At 31.0% G+C, this 17,945-nt stretch overlaps 2 protein-coding genes across 2 annotated transcripts; both read left to right on the top strand.

Moving 5' to 3' along the window:
• Positions 1 to 4,961: 4,961 nt before the first annotated feature.
• On the top strand, positions 4,962 to 10,641 carry LOC133311907 (endo-1,4-beta-xylanase 5-like). The gene is made up of 7 exons (XM_061513033.1): positions 4,962 to 5,001; positions 7,525 to 7,571; positions 7,668 to 7,887; positions 7,980 to 8,143; positions 8,245 to 8,343; positions 8,792 to 9,583; positions 10,275 to 10,641. Exons 1-7 carry the CDS (start codon positions 4,962 to 4,964, stop codon positions 10,629 to 10,631), a joined length of 1,719 nt encoding a protein of 572 aa, XP_061369017.1. The 3' UTR covers positions 10,632 to 10,641.
• A 2,450-nt stretch (positions 10,642 to 13,091) lies between these two features.
• On the top strand, positions 13,092 to 17,945 carry LOC133311904 (splicing factor-like protein 1). Its single transcript, XM_061513030.1, has 2 exons — positions 13,092 to 15,604; positions 16,979 to 17,945. The coding sequence occupies exon 1, from the start codon at positions 13,167 to 13,169 to the stop codon at positions 15,570 to 15,572; it is 2,406 nt and encodes an 801-aa protein (XP_061369014.1). The 5' UTR covers positions 13,092 to 13,166; the 3' UTR covers positions 15,573 to 15,604; positions 16,979 to 17,945.

Here is a 17,945-nt window from a genome sequence, read left to right as displayed (position 1 = left end):
GTAAAAATAAAATTTTATCTATAAAAAAATTCCTCTTAGGAGCTTTAGGTTTTTAGTTTTGCTTTTCATTGTAAAAAAAAAGAACTTTTCAATATATTTATAAGTGTTTTTCTTAAAATTTATTTGGCCTAATTCCTGCTTATATAAAAAAAAACAAGTTAAAAATAAGATGATTCAAACTCGCATGGGTCCACAATAGACTTTATGTTTTATCTCAATTCTTAACGGGTCGTTTGGTACGCGATATTTTGTAGGATATCCGAAAAATTGAATTTTTTTAAATTTTAAATTTTCAGATATTATCGTAAACTGAATATTTTTTTTTCATATTTTTGAATATCGAGATTTCCGGATAAAAAAAAAATTTCCTCTACCAAACGCCCCAAGTGGAAAATAATAAACCTTCAATCCTTTATTTATAAAAAGAAGTAATATTAAAATAAGAAATTTAATAATGAACATAATAATAAAAAGTTATAATATTTGATTTTGAAATAACTTTAAAATTATATTATTAATATAATAATTATAATATTACTTTCATATTTGAATAGTAAATTAATTAAAATTTTCTATTGCTGAACGTGCGAGATTCATATAAAATTTTTTTACTTATCTTTTACATAATTTAAAGGGCGTTGCAATTTCAATAAATATATGATATATTTAATTTAAAGGGCGTTGCAATTTCAATAAATATATGATATATTTTTAAATTTATCATGAAAAGAGATTTTTCATATTTTATATAAGTTTTTACAATTTGTACGTCACATGAGTGGTAATCTATTTATTTATAATTAAAACTATAAATTAGTCTCTCTCTCTCTCTCTCTCTCTATATATATATATATATATATATATATATATATAATTTTAAACAATATATTTTCTCTTTATTTTATATAAGCTATATTGATTAAATCAATATTTTTTATATTACCTCCTTTCATTAAATTATGTGATACTAAATTGTTAGTTTAAATGAAATCAATAGTAAAATATTTGGGGTAAAAAATATTACTTTTATATAATAAGTGCGTGTTAGGAATTGATTAGTTTTAGGGAATAATAGATTTTTCGAAAGCTATATCACAAAGCGGAAAAAAAATAAACTAATTCAGATATACATTAATTTTTTTTGTTCGCAATTTTTTATTTTTTTTGGTAATGAGATGCACATCAAATTTTCTATTTCTTTTGTTTTTACTATAGATGAGCTTTTTTTTAATCAAAAGCTTAAATTTCCTATTCTTAAATGGAAAGAAAATGACGAATGTTTTCTTAAATCTACGACACTCTTTTCATAAAATATTTTAAAATCCTCTTCATTGTGAAAAAGTTCAAGCAGGCTAATAAAAAGAAAGAAAATTGTTAATTAATACCACATTCTCTTTCTTTGTATTTTATTAGGGAAAAATACTTTTTCTTTCGTTGGAGAAATTTTTTCTACAACAATCATACAAAATTGAATGGTTTCTTTAACATTTTTTCTCTCTTCTCTTTATAATGAAATTCATTTTTTTTATATGAGTGTGGCAGAAAAAAAAATTAAAAGAAAAGAAAGGTCAAACCCATTTTATTAACTAGAAGTGCCAAAACAACGAGATGAATTTGACAGGCTAGTCCAAATAACTTCAAAAAATATTTGGATCAGTGAATAAAGTTTTAAAAAATAAATTTCGGCCTAACTTGAGTGGATCCAATTTAACTCAACCATACATTAGCTAATCGATAGGTCGTAAAGAGAGTTCAACCCCAACGGTGTTTGTTACAAGGTATTTTTCAGAATTTTCAGAAAATTAAATTTTTTTAAATTTTTAATTTTCAGATATTATCATAAATTGAATATTAAACGCAGTGTGAGTTCATGGGTTGGGATTCTTAATATATAAACAATGTGTCATCAAAACACCAAATATCCAATTAAAATTTGGGTTAAGTTGATTTCCTTTTAAAGGATACAAGTTTGTGTCTTTTAGTGTTTAACACTATGTCTTACTTGTAAGACATAGTTATAATTAGGGGTGATCGCAGTCTGAATTGGATCGATTTTGGAAGGAAAAATCATCTGATCAGATTCAATCCAATTTTTTTCGGTTTGGATTAGATCGATTTTCAATTTTTTTAAAATCCTAAAATTTGTTTCATAATTATTGTGCAAATAACATCTTTTATATATCAATGCTTTGTAAAAAAAAAATTTAAATAAAAAAACATCAGTTAACGATAATATAATTTTTTTTTTTGGCAATGGATATGAAGCTCTACACAAATGAAATTTTGTTGATGAAATGTAACTAAATTTTTTTTTGGGTTTAGAAATTTTTGGGCTATGATCGAGAAAAGACTCAAGTAGGTAGAGAAAAATTAATACATTGGATCAATTTTCATCAACTAATCCGAAAATCGATACAATCAAATTAAAATTTACGGTTTTTTTTTTTCGATTTTTGATTTTTCGGTTTGTTCGGTTATCGATTTTTCGGTTCGGTCACCGCGGTTTGAATCAGTTTGGATCGGTTGATGAATATCCCTAGTTATAATATGAAAAATTATTCTTTTTCTTTCTCCACGTCACTGAGAGTGAGTGACTTAGGAGAGAGAAAAAAAATAACTTTTTATACTATATTATATCTTATCGATAAGATATAGTATGAAATACTAAATAAAAAAACAAATCTTTTTCCCTTAAAATTAAGGTAATAATTTGTTGAAATGAAACCAATATAAGAAAGCCAATCTTATGAAATCTATAAAACAATGTGTCATAAAAAAAATACCAAATATTCAATTAAAATTAATGTAATGAGTTGTTGAAATGAAACCAATATAATAAAGTGAATCTTATGAAATCTATAAAACAATGTGTCATCAAAACATACCAAATATCCAATTAAAATTATGGTAATAAGTTGTTGAAATCAAAATCATTAATTGGACACGAGAAAAAAGTAAACATAAAATTATGGCAATCATTATAAGAAAAAGTAAAGGAAAGAAGAAAACTTTTCAAAGTTTAACTATCAATTTTTTTTTTAATTTTTTTTTTTAATGATGTTCAACTCTTTAATGCTTTCCATTTTATTCATATTTTGCCTATATTAAAATCAGTAATTTATTATTTAAATTTTGGCCAATTTTTTTTTTTGTTATTTAAGTAAGTTTGTTATTGGTAACCATTAAATTTTGGCCAAAACCATTAAATTATCAAAAGAAGTTTTTTATTGGTAATCAAAATCTTTAAGTAAGATTACCATCTTTTTTTTTAATACATAGATTACCAACATTTTATACAAATAAAATATGGATAAAATGATCGAATTATTCAATTACTAATAGTATTAAATGTTGGGTCCCACATCTTGTCTAATTTTTATTTCATAATAACAAACAAGTGAAGTCAAATTATTCAATAGTTTGTTTAGTTTTTGAAAAATTATTGTACGAATTAATTTATGTGAATTATTATGAAGAGAATGCAAGACAATTGTCATGAAATTGTGAAGATCGAAGTTGCAAGATAAAATCTTAGATTTCATGTAATGGTTGGATGGGTGAATCTTGATCATGCGTTTTATAATCTTTAAAGTTTTGGAAATTAAGGAAAAAATATTTAAAATTTTTATTTTTCCTCTAAATAGATTTTTAAGATTTGATTTTTGATTTGAAAAAGAAAAATTTAATTTGAGATTAATTTTTTTTTTTTGAAATATTTGATTTGATTTTATATGATTTTGGAAAGTCAATTTTTGGAAAATTAATTTGAATATTTTGATTTTATTTTCAAAAGGTATTTTGGATTTTTTTTTAAATCATGATAATCTTGGCAAACCAATTTAGTGCAAAAATTTAGATATTTTTCCTTACTAATTGATTTTGGAAAAAAGTCTATAAAACCATACTTTGAGTCTTTTTTAAAGCATGGGTGAGCATTCAAGAGAAAGAGCACATTTGCACATATTGTGAGTATTTTTCCTCTTAAGATGCTTTCAGTATTATTTGGTAACCAAGGCATTATGTTTAATTTGTACCTATTTGTTTATTTAGAAACGTCTAAGGTAATCAATTTTAATTAAATTTTTTTTTTGACCTTGAAAAATATTGTGGCTTAGAAATAAGTCGGTCTTTGTTCATTGCGAATAAAGACGGAAGTCGTTTGGTTTTATGGAGTCATTGAGAATCTGAAGGTTATGTTTCAGGTTAATTTTTGTATTAGTGTAGAATATGATATATTCTTGTATTTAAATAGATTGTAATATTGGATTTGTCTCCCAATCATGTAGAGGTATCTAAATTAAGATTGTGAGTTTTTTTTCACGTTAAAATAATCGTGTCACTTTTTCTCTTTAGTCTTTGTTTTATTGCAATTGTGTTTTTTTTTTTTATGACAAAATTCTCAATAAACTCAATTCATCCCACTCTTAATCCGGGGCCAACATTGAATGGAAAAAATTATAAGATAAATAACAGATAAGAAAAAAAACATAGAAGATATAAGATAAATGAAAAGAAAAAAACTCGATAAGGAAACCATATCGAGTTTTTAAACTTTTCCCTTTTATAGTCAAATATGTGATCTGAGAATAATTTTTGAAGTGATCTTACACTTTAAAAGGGAACGCAACGAAGCCAAAATGTATACACAGAATACAAGCAAGTAAGGAGCAATGTATGTTGTCTATGTTTATTCTGTTTCCTCACATTCTGGAGAAAAATTATTTTGTATTTTGGCAATCTTCGTCTTTATTTTACTTTAAGAAAAAAAAAAAGTAGAAAAGTGATTTCTGCAATTTTTTTATTGCAAATTATTATGGTTTTATTTAATTTTCGTTTTATTTTTTTAAGAAGAAAAGCTAAAATTCTCTTTTCTACTTCTTGCATATGATTCTCAAGTTCATCAAGTGAAATCGGTGACAAGAAAATTAGCTGTCACGGCTTTGAAGGTTGGAAACAAAATTATGAGTCTCGTCCTTCTGCTATGTGTCATCCTTTTCGCAGGTTTGTTTTCATTATCTATATATTTAAAGAGGAAGTTATACTTACAATCTTTTATCACTGTAATCTTAACCGTTGATTTTCACCAATCAACGATTATTGTTTATTATTAATTAATAAATTTAATTTACGAAAATAATAACTATTGATTTGCGAAAATCAATGGTTAAGATTATAGTTGTAAAAGACTATAAACAAAAATAGATTATAAGTATAACCTTCCTCCTATTTGTATCCCATATATTGACACTTTTTTTTTTTGGTAACCATATATTGACACTTTTAATATGGATATGATAACCACTAATCACCTCTCACCATATTTTCAATTTTCAATATACGCCAACAAAGTACGTGTTAGTCAATATTTTTTCTATTTTATATATATTTAATCGTAATATACGTCTGTGTCATAGTTGTTAAAATCTTAATTTATCATTACGATTTTACGTTTTTATAATTTTTTTCATCAAAATAATTTTATCAATATTCCAAACGCTTTTACGATTTTTTTAATTACAATTTTATATTTTATGACTTTTTAGTCTCATTTCGATTTTACTTAAAATTTTGATTTTAACAATATTACTCCGCGTTGCCGATTAATTTTTTTTTTTTTTTGTAATAATTTTTTTTGTTTTAACATGCACGACATCTTCGTTATTTACATTCTGCATAAAATTTAGAGAAAATTTCATTTTCACGTATCGTGGTTTTGTGATTTATCATTTGACTTTTTATGATTTTAAATATATCACATTGATTTATTGTGTTTAAATAATTTATCATTTAATTCCCTATAGTTTCAAATTTTCACTTAGATATCTTGTGGTAGAAATTTTTTCACTTAGACTCCTTGTGGTTATAAAAAAAAATATAAAAAAAAAATATTTAAAATAATTTTTTCTTCTTTTTTATTTTATATTCTCACCTAATGCATTTAGGCTTTAAATAATAATAAAAAATTCAAGTATTTTTATCAAGAAAATAAATGCAAATAAAATATTATTTTATTTTATCTATTTTACCCGATATCATTATAAAATTATCTAAAGAAAGTAAATATCTTATTTTGATGATACATATTTAATTTATCTTAAATAATATTTTTGTTTAACTTCAAATATATTTTTTAAAATAAATAAAAAATAAAGATAATTTATAAATTAATTTTAGAATAAATAACTTGAAATATTTTTAAAACCCAAAATGCATTAGGTGAGGATATAAAATAAAAAAGACAAAAAATTTAATTTTTAAAATTTTAATTTTTATAACCACAAGGGATCTAAGTGAAAATTTTTGCAATCACAAGGGGTTTAAGTGAAAATTTGAAACCATAGGGAGTTAAATAATAAATCATTTTAGTACAGTAGATCTAAGTGATAAGTTTAAAATCACATGAAGTCAAATGATAAATTATAAAATTATAGTTGGTGAAAATGAAATTTTCCCTAAAATCTATAGTATTTACCTATGAAGCACCGACACTTCAAAAATCCTGACGTGTCGTGTCCGACACGTCGCAAAACTCTCAGACACTCCAACACTCCCCGACACTTCAACACGCGTTATAGAAATTCAAGAGAAGGATTAAAGGTTGCGTTGCGTTGAGTTTTTAGTTTCAACTATTAGATTCGTTGGATTACGATTACTATTTTATTGAGTAATATAAATATTTGGGATATCTTATGTTTCTTTGCAAAATTTATGAATATTATAAGTTTAGATTCATTTTTTTGTTAAATTATTGAATATTAAATATAATATACACTACATAAATTAAAAATATTATTTAATATCAAAACGTGTCCTAACGTGTCGAAATCTAAAATTTTAGTAATTAAAGTGTCACAATATCGTGTCGTATCGTGTCACGTGTCCCGTGTCAGTATCGATGCTACATAGGTATTTACCAGCAGAATTAGTTTGCCAAGCAAGTTTAAATTTCATTATTTTTCAATCATAACAGGGATACCTGTTGCCACTTCATCTTATTTGTTTGTTATTACTTTTGGATAATATTTATTATTATTATTGTTATTCCTTTATTGACACGTCCGTGTGTGTATATAACAAAAATCTATATATACGTACACATTTATTGACACGTCCGTGTATATATATATATATATATATATATATATATATATATATATGAGGTAGGATCATTTGACACCGGTGTCAAATTTGACACCGGTGTCAAATTTGACACCTCATCTTATAGCTATTAGATCAAAAAAGATCAACGGTGTCACATGCTTACAAATTAGAGCCGTTGATTTTTTTTGATCTAATGACTTTCAGATGAGGTATCAAAGGATCCTACCTCCATATATATATATATATATATATATATATATATATATATATATATATATATATATATATAGACACACACACACACAACATTATATTCAGTTTCCTTTTGTAGCTTTATTTTTTTAGTTTCTTACAATGTTATTGATGAAAGAAACTATGTCAGAATATATAGAACTGATATATCTATCTCACTTGCCACCACAGGTTTAGAAGCTGAAGCATTATCCTATGATTACACTGTCAGCATCGAAGTAAGCTCTCCCTGCAACATTTATATTTTCAATGGTGTTACTTATATTACTAAAAAATTCACTTTAATTTTGGGTGTTAAATGTTTTCTACCTCAGTGTTTGGCATACCCACACAAGCCTCAGTACAATGGAGGAATCATCCAAAACCCAGAACTGAATAATGGACTACAAGGGTGGACTGCATATGAGGGTGCAAAAATAGAACATCGAGAATCATTAGGCAACCGATATGTGGTAGCTCATAGCAGAAATCAAGTATATGATAGTGTCTCTCAGAAGATTTACCTTCAAAAGGGGAAGCATTATACTTTATCAGGTAAATTTTGTACTCAAATATATATCAAATTCTGCATAGTAACTCCCACCTTAAAAATCAATAACCCAATTGCATTGAGGGAAACTATGCAGCTTGGATACAAGTGAGTGAGGGAAATGTTCCAGTAACAGCAGTTGTCAAAACAACTAAAGGATTCAAACATGCGGGTGCCATTATTGCTGAGCCTAATTGCTGGTCTATGCTTAAGGGTGGTCTCACATCGGATACGACAGGACCTGCTGAGCTCTATTTTGAGGTACTACTAATAAAATGGGAAGCAATGGGTATTTTATTTTATTGAAGTTATTCTTTAGTAATTTGATTTTGATTATCTCTTCAAAATGTTGAACTCTGTAGAGCAAAAATACTTATGTGGAAATTTGGATCGACAGCATTTCCTTGCAACCATTCACAGAAAATCAATGGAGATCTCATCAATATCGAAGCATTGAGAAGGTAAACATTAGTTATAGTTTTCCATTATGTATATGGGAAAAATATTTCTGCAATTACTGTAGATAAGTTATCTGCATTTATTCTCAAAACGACGTCGTTTTGGTATTAAAATCTTAAAAAATTATAAATATAAAGACTATTATAACTTTGAAATAAATTAAAATTACAAAAATACCATGATTTCTGCCCCAAAACAATGTCGCTTACTGCAGATAACTTATCTGCAGTAACTACGTAAAAAGCGAACCTATGTATATTAACCTTTTTTAGGCAATTGTCAAATATTTAATGATAGCAAAGGTGGAAGGTATAATGAATCTCTTTGACATTAGGAACTTACCTAGAAATTGTGTTCAGCATGAAAATTTTATTGACTTTGTTTTTGAACGTTTCTAATATGATATATGAAAAGAAAAAGATTACAAAGAGTTTAATCTTGACTTGGCAGGCACGGAAGAGGAAGGTGTTAGTCCAAGTAGTTGATGAACAAGGAAATCCTTTACCAAATACAAGTATATCTATTATACAGAAGAAGTCAGGTTTTCCATTTGGAAGTGCAATCAACAGTTACATTCTAAACAATAGGGCATATCAAGATTGGTTCACATCTAGGTTCTCAGTTGCCACATTTGCAAATGAAATGAAGTGGTACAGCACCGAATATATACAAGGCAAGGATAACTACATGGTTCCCGATGCCATGCTACAGTTTGCCAAGAATCACAACATTGCTGTTCGAGGCCACAATATATTTTGGGATGATCCTCATTACCAACCAAGTTGGGTTCCTTCTCTCTCACCAAACCAGCTTAACTCAGCAGTCGAAAGGAGGGTGAATTCCGTAGTTTCAAGATACAAGGGCCAACTTATTGCTTGGGATGTTGTTAATGAAAATCTGCATTTTTCATTCTTTGAAAATAAACTTGGACAATATTTTTCAGCCAGGATTTTCAATGAGGTTCACAAAATTGATGAACAAACCACTTTATTCATCAATGAATATAATACCATTGAGGATAGTAGAGATGGTTTATCAACCCCAGCAAAGTACATCCAAAAGCTTAGAGAGATCCAAAAGTATGCTGGGAATTCAAGAATACCAATTGGACTTGGGCTTGAGTCCCATTTCCCTAATTTTCCTCCTAATCTGCCTTATATGAGAGCTTCCATTGATACCCTTGCCGCTACTGGTTTGCCAATTTGGATTACAGAATTAGATGTTGCAAGCCAGCCTAAGCAGGTAAAATTCAATAACAAAACCAAGTTATTTTCTTGTTAAAATTCTTTTTCTCATGTATCAATTTTGAGGTTACTAGAAGAACAACATGTGCATCTTGGTAGATAATACATGTCTAACAAACTGCTTATATAAACATAATCTTTTTTTATACGTGACACCGAGGTTGGAATCTATGACCTCATACAATTTACTCAAACCTCTCATTACTAGACAAATTCTAATGGCTTTATATACACTTAATAGTAAATGTTCTTTTTGGTCCTCAGCAACGATGCTTGCTTTAGTTCCTAGCAAATAAAAAAATTATTCGTGGTCCCTAAAAATTTCAAAATGAATCCATTTAATTGAAATCGTGGTCCCTCACAAATTCAAAAAAGACCCACATTAGTCCCTCAAAAGGACTAAAAAAGGTCCACTTTGAATTTCTTAAGGACCACGAATAGCCTTTTTATTTTCTAGGGACTAAAGCGGATATCGTGAAATTTGCTGAGGACCGAAAAAAATATTTACTCTAAACTTAATCTACCTTCAGTTGCTGAGGCATTTCTGCATGAGATTTGAGCTGAACTTAAACATAGAGATATTTCTTTTATGCAAAAAAGAAATATAGCTCTGCCTCAAAATGTTATTTTAGTATTAGACTTACTTATGCATTTAATTCATGAAAGTTTTCTAAATATGGTTTTTGTAGGCAGAGTACTTCGAGCAGGTTCTTAGAGAAGCACACTCCCACCCACAGGTTCAGGGCATTGTAATGTGGACAGCATGGTCACCACAAGGTTGCTATAGGATTTGCTTAGTAGATAACAATTTCAAGAACTTGCCTGCAGGGGATGTTGTGGACAAGCTTCTTAATGAATGGGGGTTGAAAAAATTATCAGCCACCACAGACGAAGATGGGTTCCTTGAGGGCTCCCTTTTTCATGGAGACTACAAAATCGAAATCACTCACCCTGTCAAGAATAATTACACTCTCTCTTGGCATGTGCAAGTGATTCCAACGGATGATTCTGACAAAACAACACAATTTATACAACTTTCTATATAGTTATTGTTTCTGCATACTATGCTTGTAGACTTATGGTTTAGTTATCTATTATTATGAGTACATGGCATAGTCTGTATTAATTGTTGTTTTGTGGGATATCACTAACGGGATTTATTAATCTCCTTTAATAGAAAATAGCTTGCATTATGTTATACAAACAAATTATGTGGATCCCATTATTTTTTAAAAATAAAAAAAGAATGACACATTTTTTTATGCTTCATTAACATAAGATAATTGTCTCGTGTAAAAGGAGACAATTTAAACCCATCACTATATCCTATGTATAATAAAAGGGTTATATTACTTTCATGTTGCATGAGATAATATAACTTCCTACACACCCATCGATTTTCATACTTCTCTTTTTTCTTTTTTAATAAATAATGGGACCCATTACATGATTGTATCTACAACATAAGATAATATATCTCCTATTACATGAGAGTAATATAACTCATAATAAAATGCATACTATTAAATGCATACCTTAAAGAATAAAAATAGTCCAACTAAAATGAAATTAGATTATTGCGAGTACATGACACTACAGATGTTAGTTCCTATGTACATCAAAAGTTAATCAGATGCACTCTCTGGGTCGATGTTACGAGTGCATTGTTTTTTATTTAAAAGTATCCAGTCTTTTCTTCCCTTTTCAATTTCAAAATTTAACTCTATTTTGTATAGCTATGTGCTAGAGTGACTTTAGTTTAAATTTTTATTATATAATTGGAGGAATTTTTCCTGGTATAATATATGATTCACGCAACATGGGTGATATTTGAATTTTATCCTTAATTATATACTATCATGATTAAATGGGTGTATCCGTGTATGCAAATTTGTTCTCTCATTTTCATAATAAATTTGGTTGGTGTAGACAACATACTGTCAACAAGGGAAAATCTTCCTAATATTTTCCTTAACACTTATATGACAATGAATAAGGGAGATATAAATGACTTATGGAAGAAGTAAACAAGCTATAAGGTGTTGCTGTTTGGGGCGAAATGATCTTTCAACAGTTTTTTTTGTTGTTGTTGGTAAATTAACATATTTTAACTATATCGATCATCTCATGTCTTGTTTTAGTTTTAATATAACCATGCATGCTTAGGATGTCAGTCATTGAAGATCAACAATGAACAATTAAAGTAACTATTTATATTTTTTTCATTTTACAAATTTCTTTATTAAAATTATAATTGTTAATTTATAAATAAATAACTGAGACCTTCACATAACATATCATATTAAAACAAAACATGAGATGATCTATTTCAAACTTATTTTTAGGTACAATGCATTTAGAGTTAACCTATTACAAATGACTCAAATAATCTTTTCCTCACATGTCCAAAGAAACAACAATTTGACATCTAGATCCAAGTGAAACAATAAATATAATAGTATTTTGCTTGATAAAAAAACACAGCGTGATTTAAAATTTAAGATTTGAGATATGATTTAAAAGAATTTATTATATTTAATTATTAATTTTTATAAAATATTTGTCGTTATATTTATAATTACATTTAAGATTTCAAATTAATTTATTTTTAGTGTAGAAGTTAAATATTTTATTATTTTAATAATTATAATTGAAAATCCAAAGTTTCTCCTTAATGTGAAAAAGTTAAATTAATGTTCAGTCAATAACAATTAATGAACACAGAAAATTTAAAGAGAGTAAAAAAAGTGATTTTTACTGATATAATTAGTTTATCATTAAAAATACGTGTCAAGCACGGACTGACATATTATGTATCTACATGCAGTTAATGTTCCAACATATTTAACAGGTCGTCAATATTTTTTCAACATTTTTTTTTTAATTCAAATTTTATTTTATTTTATATATTTATTTAAATAAAAAAAAATTATTTAAAAAAATATTTTTACCATTAAATTTAATATAAAAAATTAATAAGACATAAAAAATTATTTCTTTATATTTATATTATAAAACTAAAATATTTAATTAATTATATAATTTATTATGAGCTGTTTTATATATTGGACATAAATTATATTAGAGAAAACATTTTCTTCTTTTAAAGGAGAAAACTTTTCTCATGTTAGTGACACATTGTATAAGTGAGTCCCACAAAATAGTGAAAAAAGAAAAAAATTAAAGGTGGGACCCACATATGCTTTGAGTAACTAACATAAGAAAAATTTTCTCCTTTAAAAAAAGAAAATGTTTTTTCATTATATTATATATTAAAAAGAAATCAGTGCAATATGGTGCAATATGGTGCAACATAATTTACATCTTCTCGTTTCAGTAGAAATTGATACTTTTTTGCTTTAATCATATTTTCTAGAAACATAAATTAATCCATTTTAGATTTGGGTTAGGCATTACCGACCCGTACCCGTAACTCAGGACGCTTTGTCATTGCTATTTAACACTAATGTGGATCCTGTGGATGCTTCTGTTTCAATCAGTTACCTCACAAGTACTGCAATCTTCTTCTTTGCACTGAAATTAAAACCCTAACCCTATCTATCTTCCTATTTCTGCAATCCATGGACGCTCTCGATTCGAACCCTAACCCGCCTCTTCTTCCTTCCTACGATCCACCTCCACAGAACTTTTCAGCACCAGAGTATCACAATCCATCAGAAACCCTAGCTTCCGATGGTCAAAACTCTAACGGTAATAACGACAGTGGCCACGGAAACCCATCGGAGAACGGCCAGGGCGCTGCTAATGATAACAATTCACGGCCTCAGATCTCGAAACCCTTGGTCTCCGAGAACGGGTTGACCGGTACTACCCGGAGCGGCACCGACAAGGATCAATCTGGCGGCGAGGAGGAGACTACTAGCAAGCGCCGCCGTCGAAGCCGTTGGGACCCGCAGCCGGATTCCAACGACCAGAGCGGTGGCGAATCGGGTGCTGCCGGAACGAAGAGGAGGAAATCCCGTTGGGCCGATGACGAGCCAAAGCCGGTGATTCAACTTCCTGATTTCATGGGTGGTATTGAATTTGATCCCGAGATTCAAGCTTTGAATAGTAGGCTTCTTGAGATTAGTCGAATGCTACAATCAGGTTTGCCTTTGGATGATCGCCCAGAAGGTGCTCGATCACCTTCGCCTGAACCTATATATGATAATATGGGCATTAGAATTAACACCAGAGAATATCGTGCGCGAGAGAGATTGCAAAAGGAGAGGCAGGAAATTATATCTCAGATTATAAAGAAAAACCCCGCGTTTAAGCCACCTGCAGATTATAGGCCACCAAAGCTTCAGAAGAAGCTTTATATACCAATGAAAGAATATCCTGGTTACAATTTCATAGGGCTTATTATTGGTCCTAGAGGTAACACTCAGAAGCGGATGGAGAAAGAAACTGGTGCTAAAATTGTGATTAGAGGTAAAGGATCGGTGAAAGAAGGCAGGCTGCAACAGAAGAGGGATTTGAAACCTGACCCTTCGGAAAATGAAGATTTGCATGTTTTAGTGGAGGCAGAGACGCCAGAATCGCTTGAAGCTGCTGCAGGTATGGTGGAGAAGCTCTTGCAACCTGTGGATGAGGTATTGAATGAGCATAAGAGGCAACAGCTTAGGGAACTTGCTGCCTTAAATGGGACGATTAGGGATGAAGAGTATTGCCGGTTGTGTGGTGAACCCGGTCATAGGCAATATGCTTGTCCTACAAGGACTTCAACATTTAAGAGCGAAGTTGTTTGTAAGCATTGTGGGGACGGTGGTCATCCAAGTATAGATTGTCCTGTAAAGGGTGCTACTGGGAAGAAGATGGATGATGAGTATCAGAACTTCCTGGCAGAGTTGGGAGGTTCAGTTCCTGAATCTGCAACAAAGCAAACCAGTACGTTGGCAATTGGTTCGGGCAATTCTGGAGGCAATCCTCCTTGGGCTAACAATTCTGGTTCAACTGGTGGTGTACCACAAGCTGGCCTAGGGGCTAGTGCAGTTAAAAAGGAAATTGATGATACAAATTTGTACATTGGATATTTGCCACCCACTCTTGATGATGATGGCCTGATCCAATTGTTTCAACAATTTGGTGAGATTGTAATGGCAAAAGTTATCAAGGATCGAATATCAGGTTTAAGTAAAGGATACGGGTTTGTGAAATATGCTGATATCACAATGGCAAACAATGCGATTTTGGCAATGAATGGTTATCGCCTTGAGGGCCGAACCATTGCTGTCAGAGTTGCTGGTAAGCCTCCTCAGCCTGTTGTACCTCCTGGCCCACCAGCATCTGCTGTGCCCACTTATCCTGTTCCAAGCCAACCACATGGCGCCTATCCTTCCCAACAGTATGCTGCCGGTGGTCCTCTTGGGAGTGCTCCCCCTGGGAGTTATGGTGGTACCCCAGTCCCATGGGGACCTCCCGTTCCTCCTCCATATGCCCCTTATGCGCCTCCTCCACCTGGGTCAACAATGTATCCTTCGATGCAAGGTCAACCCATGCCTCATTATGGTGTTCAATATCCTCCTGTCCCAACAGGCCCCCCTGGTGCCCCATCCCAGCCTGCAACTTCTGGTGAAATGCAGCAGAGTTACCCTCCTGGAGTGCAATCTGACAATAGCACTTCTACTCAGTCTCTACCAGCGAATATGTATGGGAACGCGATACCTTCAATGCCACCAGCAGCTCAACCTACATACCCTGCATCTTATGGATATCCACCATACTACAGCGCAGTTCCTCCACCACCTCCCCCTCCTGCTCACATTCCTGTCTCGACATCAAATGTGCCTTGGGCCAGTAATCCTATGGTGCCACCTCATGCTTCGTCTGCTGAGAAGACAACGTATGGTGCTGATCAGTCCCAGAGCATTGGTAATGTGCCTTGGGCCACAAATCCACCAGTGCCTTCTCCTGTTTCATCAGCTGAGAAGACATCACATGGTGCTGATTCAGAGTACGAGAAGTTCATGGCAGAGATGAAATGATCTAGTTTCATCATGCTTCAAAGTTCCAAAAGGTGTGTTTTTCGTTTCTATTTTTTTTTTTTATATATATATATAGAATTTAGCTTTCAATTCCTGATTTGCTTTCACATCTGATGTAAAGTTTATTCTTTTTATTTAGTCATACGGAATCCTTTTAGAATTGTTGGTATCACAATTTCTTTGATTCTAAGAGATTAGTTCTTAAAGTTACTTAGTACCCTTGCATTCAAATACCAGTTTTAAAACTTTTTCAGCTGATGAGCATCCCATAAAAACCGTGAGTTGTTTATGATTTTGTTCTAATTGGAAACAGGTGGGACTAAGGATTTTTTGGATTTAATTTGGTCCTAATAAATTAATGCTATTACAATTAACTTGTCTGCTCCTGTTCATAGTTATATGCTGTTGGCTTCACTTTCAAGTTGGGATTTTCATCTGCAACTTGATGTTTTTTGTTTCTCTGATGTGCGTTGTGTTCATTAGCATATCTTTAAATTCATGGTTTTGTTTTTAATGCGATTTTGGGGTTTTTTCCTTCCCAAGGTTTTATATATTGCAATGTATTTGGTTTCCTTGGAATTTATTTTTCTGCAAATAAAGGGCAATGTTAGCTGCAAAAGCCTCCCTACTGACTCCCTGGACCTTAAAGAAAGCTATTTTATTGTATTAAACAACGTATTCAACCTTCTATGTTAACTTCCTTACAATTGAATTCAATTGGTCTTCTGTTTATCTGAAGGGCCCTTACAGAGGAAAGGGCAAACTGGTATGACTTTGTAAGTATATGATATCTGCACAAACTTTTTCTTGGATTTAATTTCTCCAGCTTATTTATTAATGGGATGATGTATGGTCTCCTTCCTAATTTTATGGTGTACATTGGAGCAGAAACTAGTTACAGTTGTATGGCTCAGGTATAAAATCCCCTTCCTGAAATGAACCAAAAGAAAAAAGGAACCTTTTTTTTTTGTTTGTTAATGTATTGTTAGAGTGAAGGGCCGGCTTGGCTCAGCGGTAAGCTTGCTTGCCGTGGTGTGTCAGGTCGCGGGTTCGAATCAGCCTCTCTGCAAAAAGCAGGGGAAAGACTGCCTAGAGTATTCCCTTCCCCAGACACTCACGAAGTGAGTATTTGAACTGGGTCGGCCCTTTAATGTATTGTTAGATTGGTTGATATCCATATTGTAATAGATTTTGAATGCAACATTTTGCAGATTATGTATACAATTTTCATTTCTAGTTTTTCAAAGATCTCTATATTTTTCTTTCGCTTTCACTACTTGAGGGTGTCTATTCTCATGCTTTTTTATTATGCATAAAATTAACAATGGCCTTCTGTATGTTATTTATATTTTATCGTTATTTTGCCTCTCTTAACTCTTCATTGTTATGATGTAACGTTTTGACAGGCCTGATGTTTCTTGGAGCTCTTGTGAACCTGATTTCTTAACCTCTTGCCATGTCTTTCTTGGAAGTTTGGGACTCACTTCTTTAACCTTGCTGTACTGTTATGAAATTTGCAGAGATTTGGGCTAGAAGTTTATAGCAGTCTTCATTCAGCAGAGGCAAACATCGAAGCTTACTATAGTTATGATTGTTATTAATCTTTTCTTTTTGTGTAGGACTTAATACTGGCTGAATTATTTTCTGTGGCATTTTATTGATTTACACAGTAATGTCTGGTTGCTAATGTTTCCTTTGAAAGTTTGTTTGAACTTTATGGCAGCTGGTTTCTGGTGTTTCATATTGATACTTTTCTGTAGTCATTTTAGTTGTTCTAGTTCATTCAAAACTGATTCTAACTAATAATTTTGGTGATGAGCTTAAATCTTTTTTGTTTGATGCTAATTCTCTTAATTGCTTGGTGCTGAAGCTGGCTTTTAGATGCCTTTAATCATGCATCTCATCCCGAAGGTAATCATGCCTTGCCATTTATTTTAGGCATTTGGGGTTGGTAGAAGAGATATTTTTTCTTTTAATGATTTGTTCATACAACTATAAAATGTATTTAACCGTTCCAGTGTGACAGGTAAAAAAGTTCAAACGTTTTTCTGTTTCTGGCATGACAAATGTCAGACTTCGATGGTATTTTCACATCTTATAAATTTTAGCTGACGTGGTGTTATGAACACCAAATTCTTGTATCATGGTACAGGCAATTATCAAGTTTCTCATTTCTTTCTGGAGTGATCATGTGGTCCCGTTGACACGGTCAATGTTTTTGGGCATAAGATGAAGGCTGAGGTGAAAATGATTGTTGATAGTGGTGTTTATGAGTTGTCTCCTCATGCTTCGTTTAGCTGTGTTGCTGGGCGAAGATAGAGTAAATGATCAAAGAATTGGAGTTGTAGAAATTTTCTTTATTTTTCTGCTTGA

The sequence above is a fragment of the Gastrolobium bilobum genome, unplaced genomic scaffold (genome assembly GCF_033153095.1).
Source record: "Gastrolobium bilobum isolate Gb01-03AN ecotype WA unplaced genomic scaffold, APGP_CSIRO_Gbil_v1 utg908, whole genome shotgun sequence".
NCBI classification, from domain to species: domain Eukaryota; kingdom Viridiplantae; phylum Streptophyta; class Magnoliopsida; order Fabales; family Fabaceae; genus Gastrolobium; species Gastrolobium bilobum.
The sequence above is the reverse complement of the archived record's forward strand: the minus strand, read 5'-3'. Positions and strand labels throughout refer to the sequence as shown.

Excerpts from the sequence above, each read along its gene's own strand:
- LOC133311907 (XM_061513033.1), top strand. The coding sequence starts at position 4,962 with ATGAGTCTCGTCCTTCTGCTATGTGTCATCCTTTTCGCAG. Across the intron at positions 7,572-7,667 it reads ATTACACTGTCAGCATCGAA|TGTTTGGCATACCCACACAA; the intron begins GTAAGCTCTCCC and ends TTTCTACCTCAG. Across the intron at positions 8,144-8,244 it reads CTGCTGAGCTCTATTTTGAG|AGCAAAAATACTTATGTGGA; the intron begins GTACTACTAATA and ends TGAACTCTGTAG.
- LOC133311904 (XM_061513030.1), top strand. The coding sequence starts at position 13,167 with ATGGACGCTCTCGATTCGAACCCTAACCCGCCTCTTCTTCCTTCCTAC.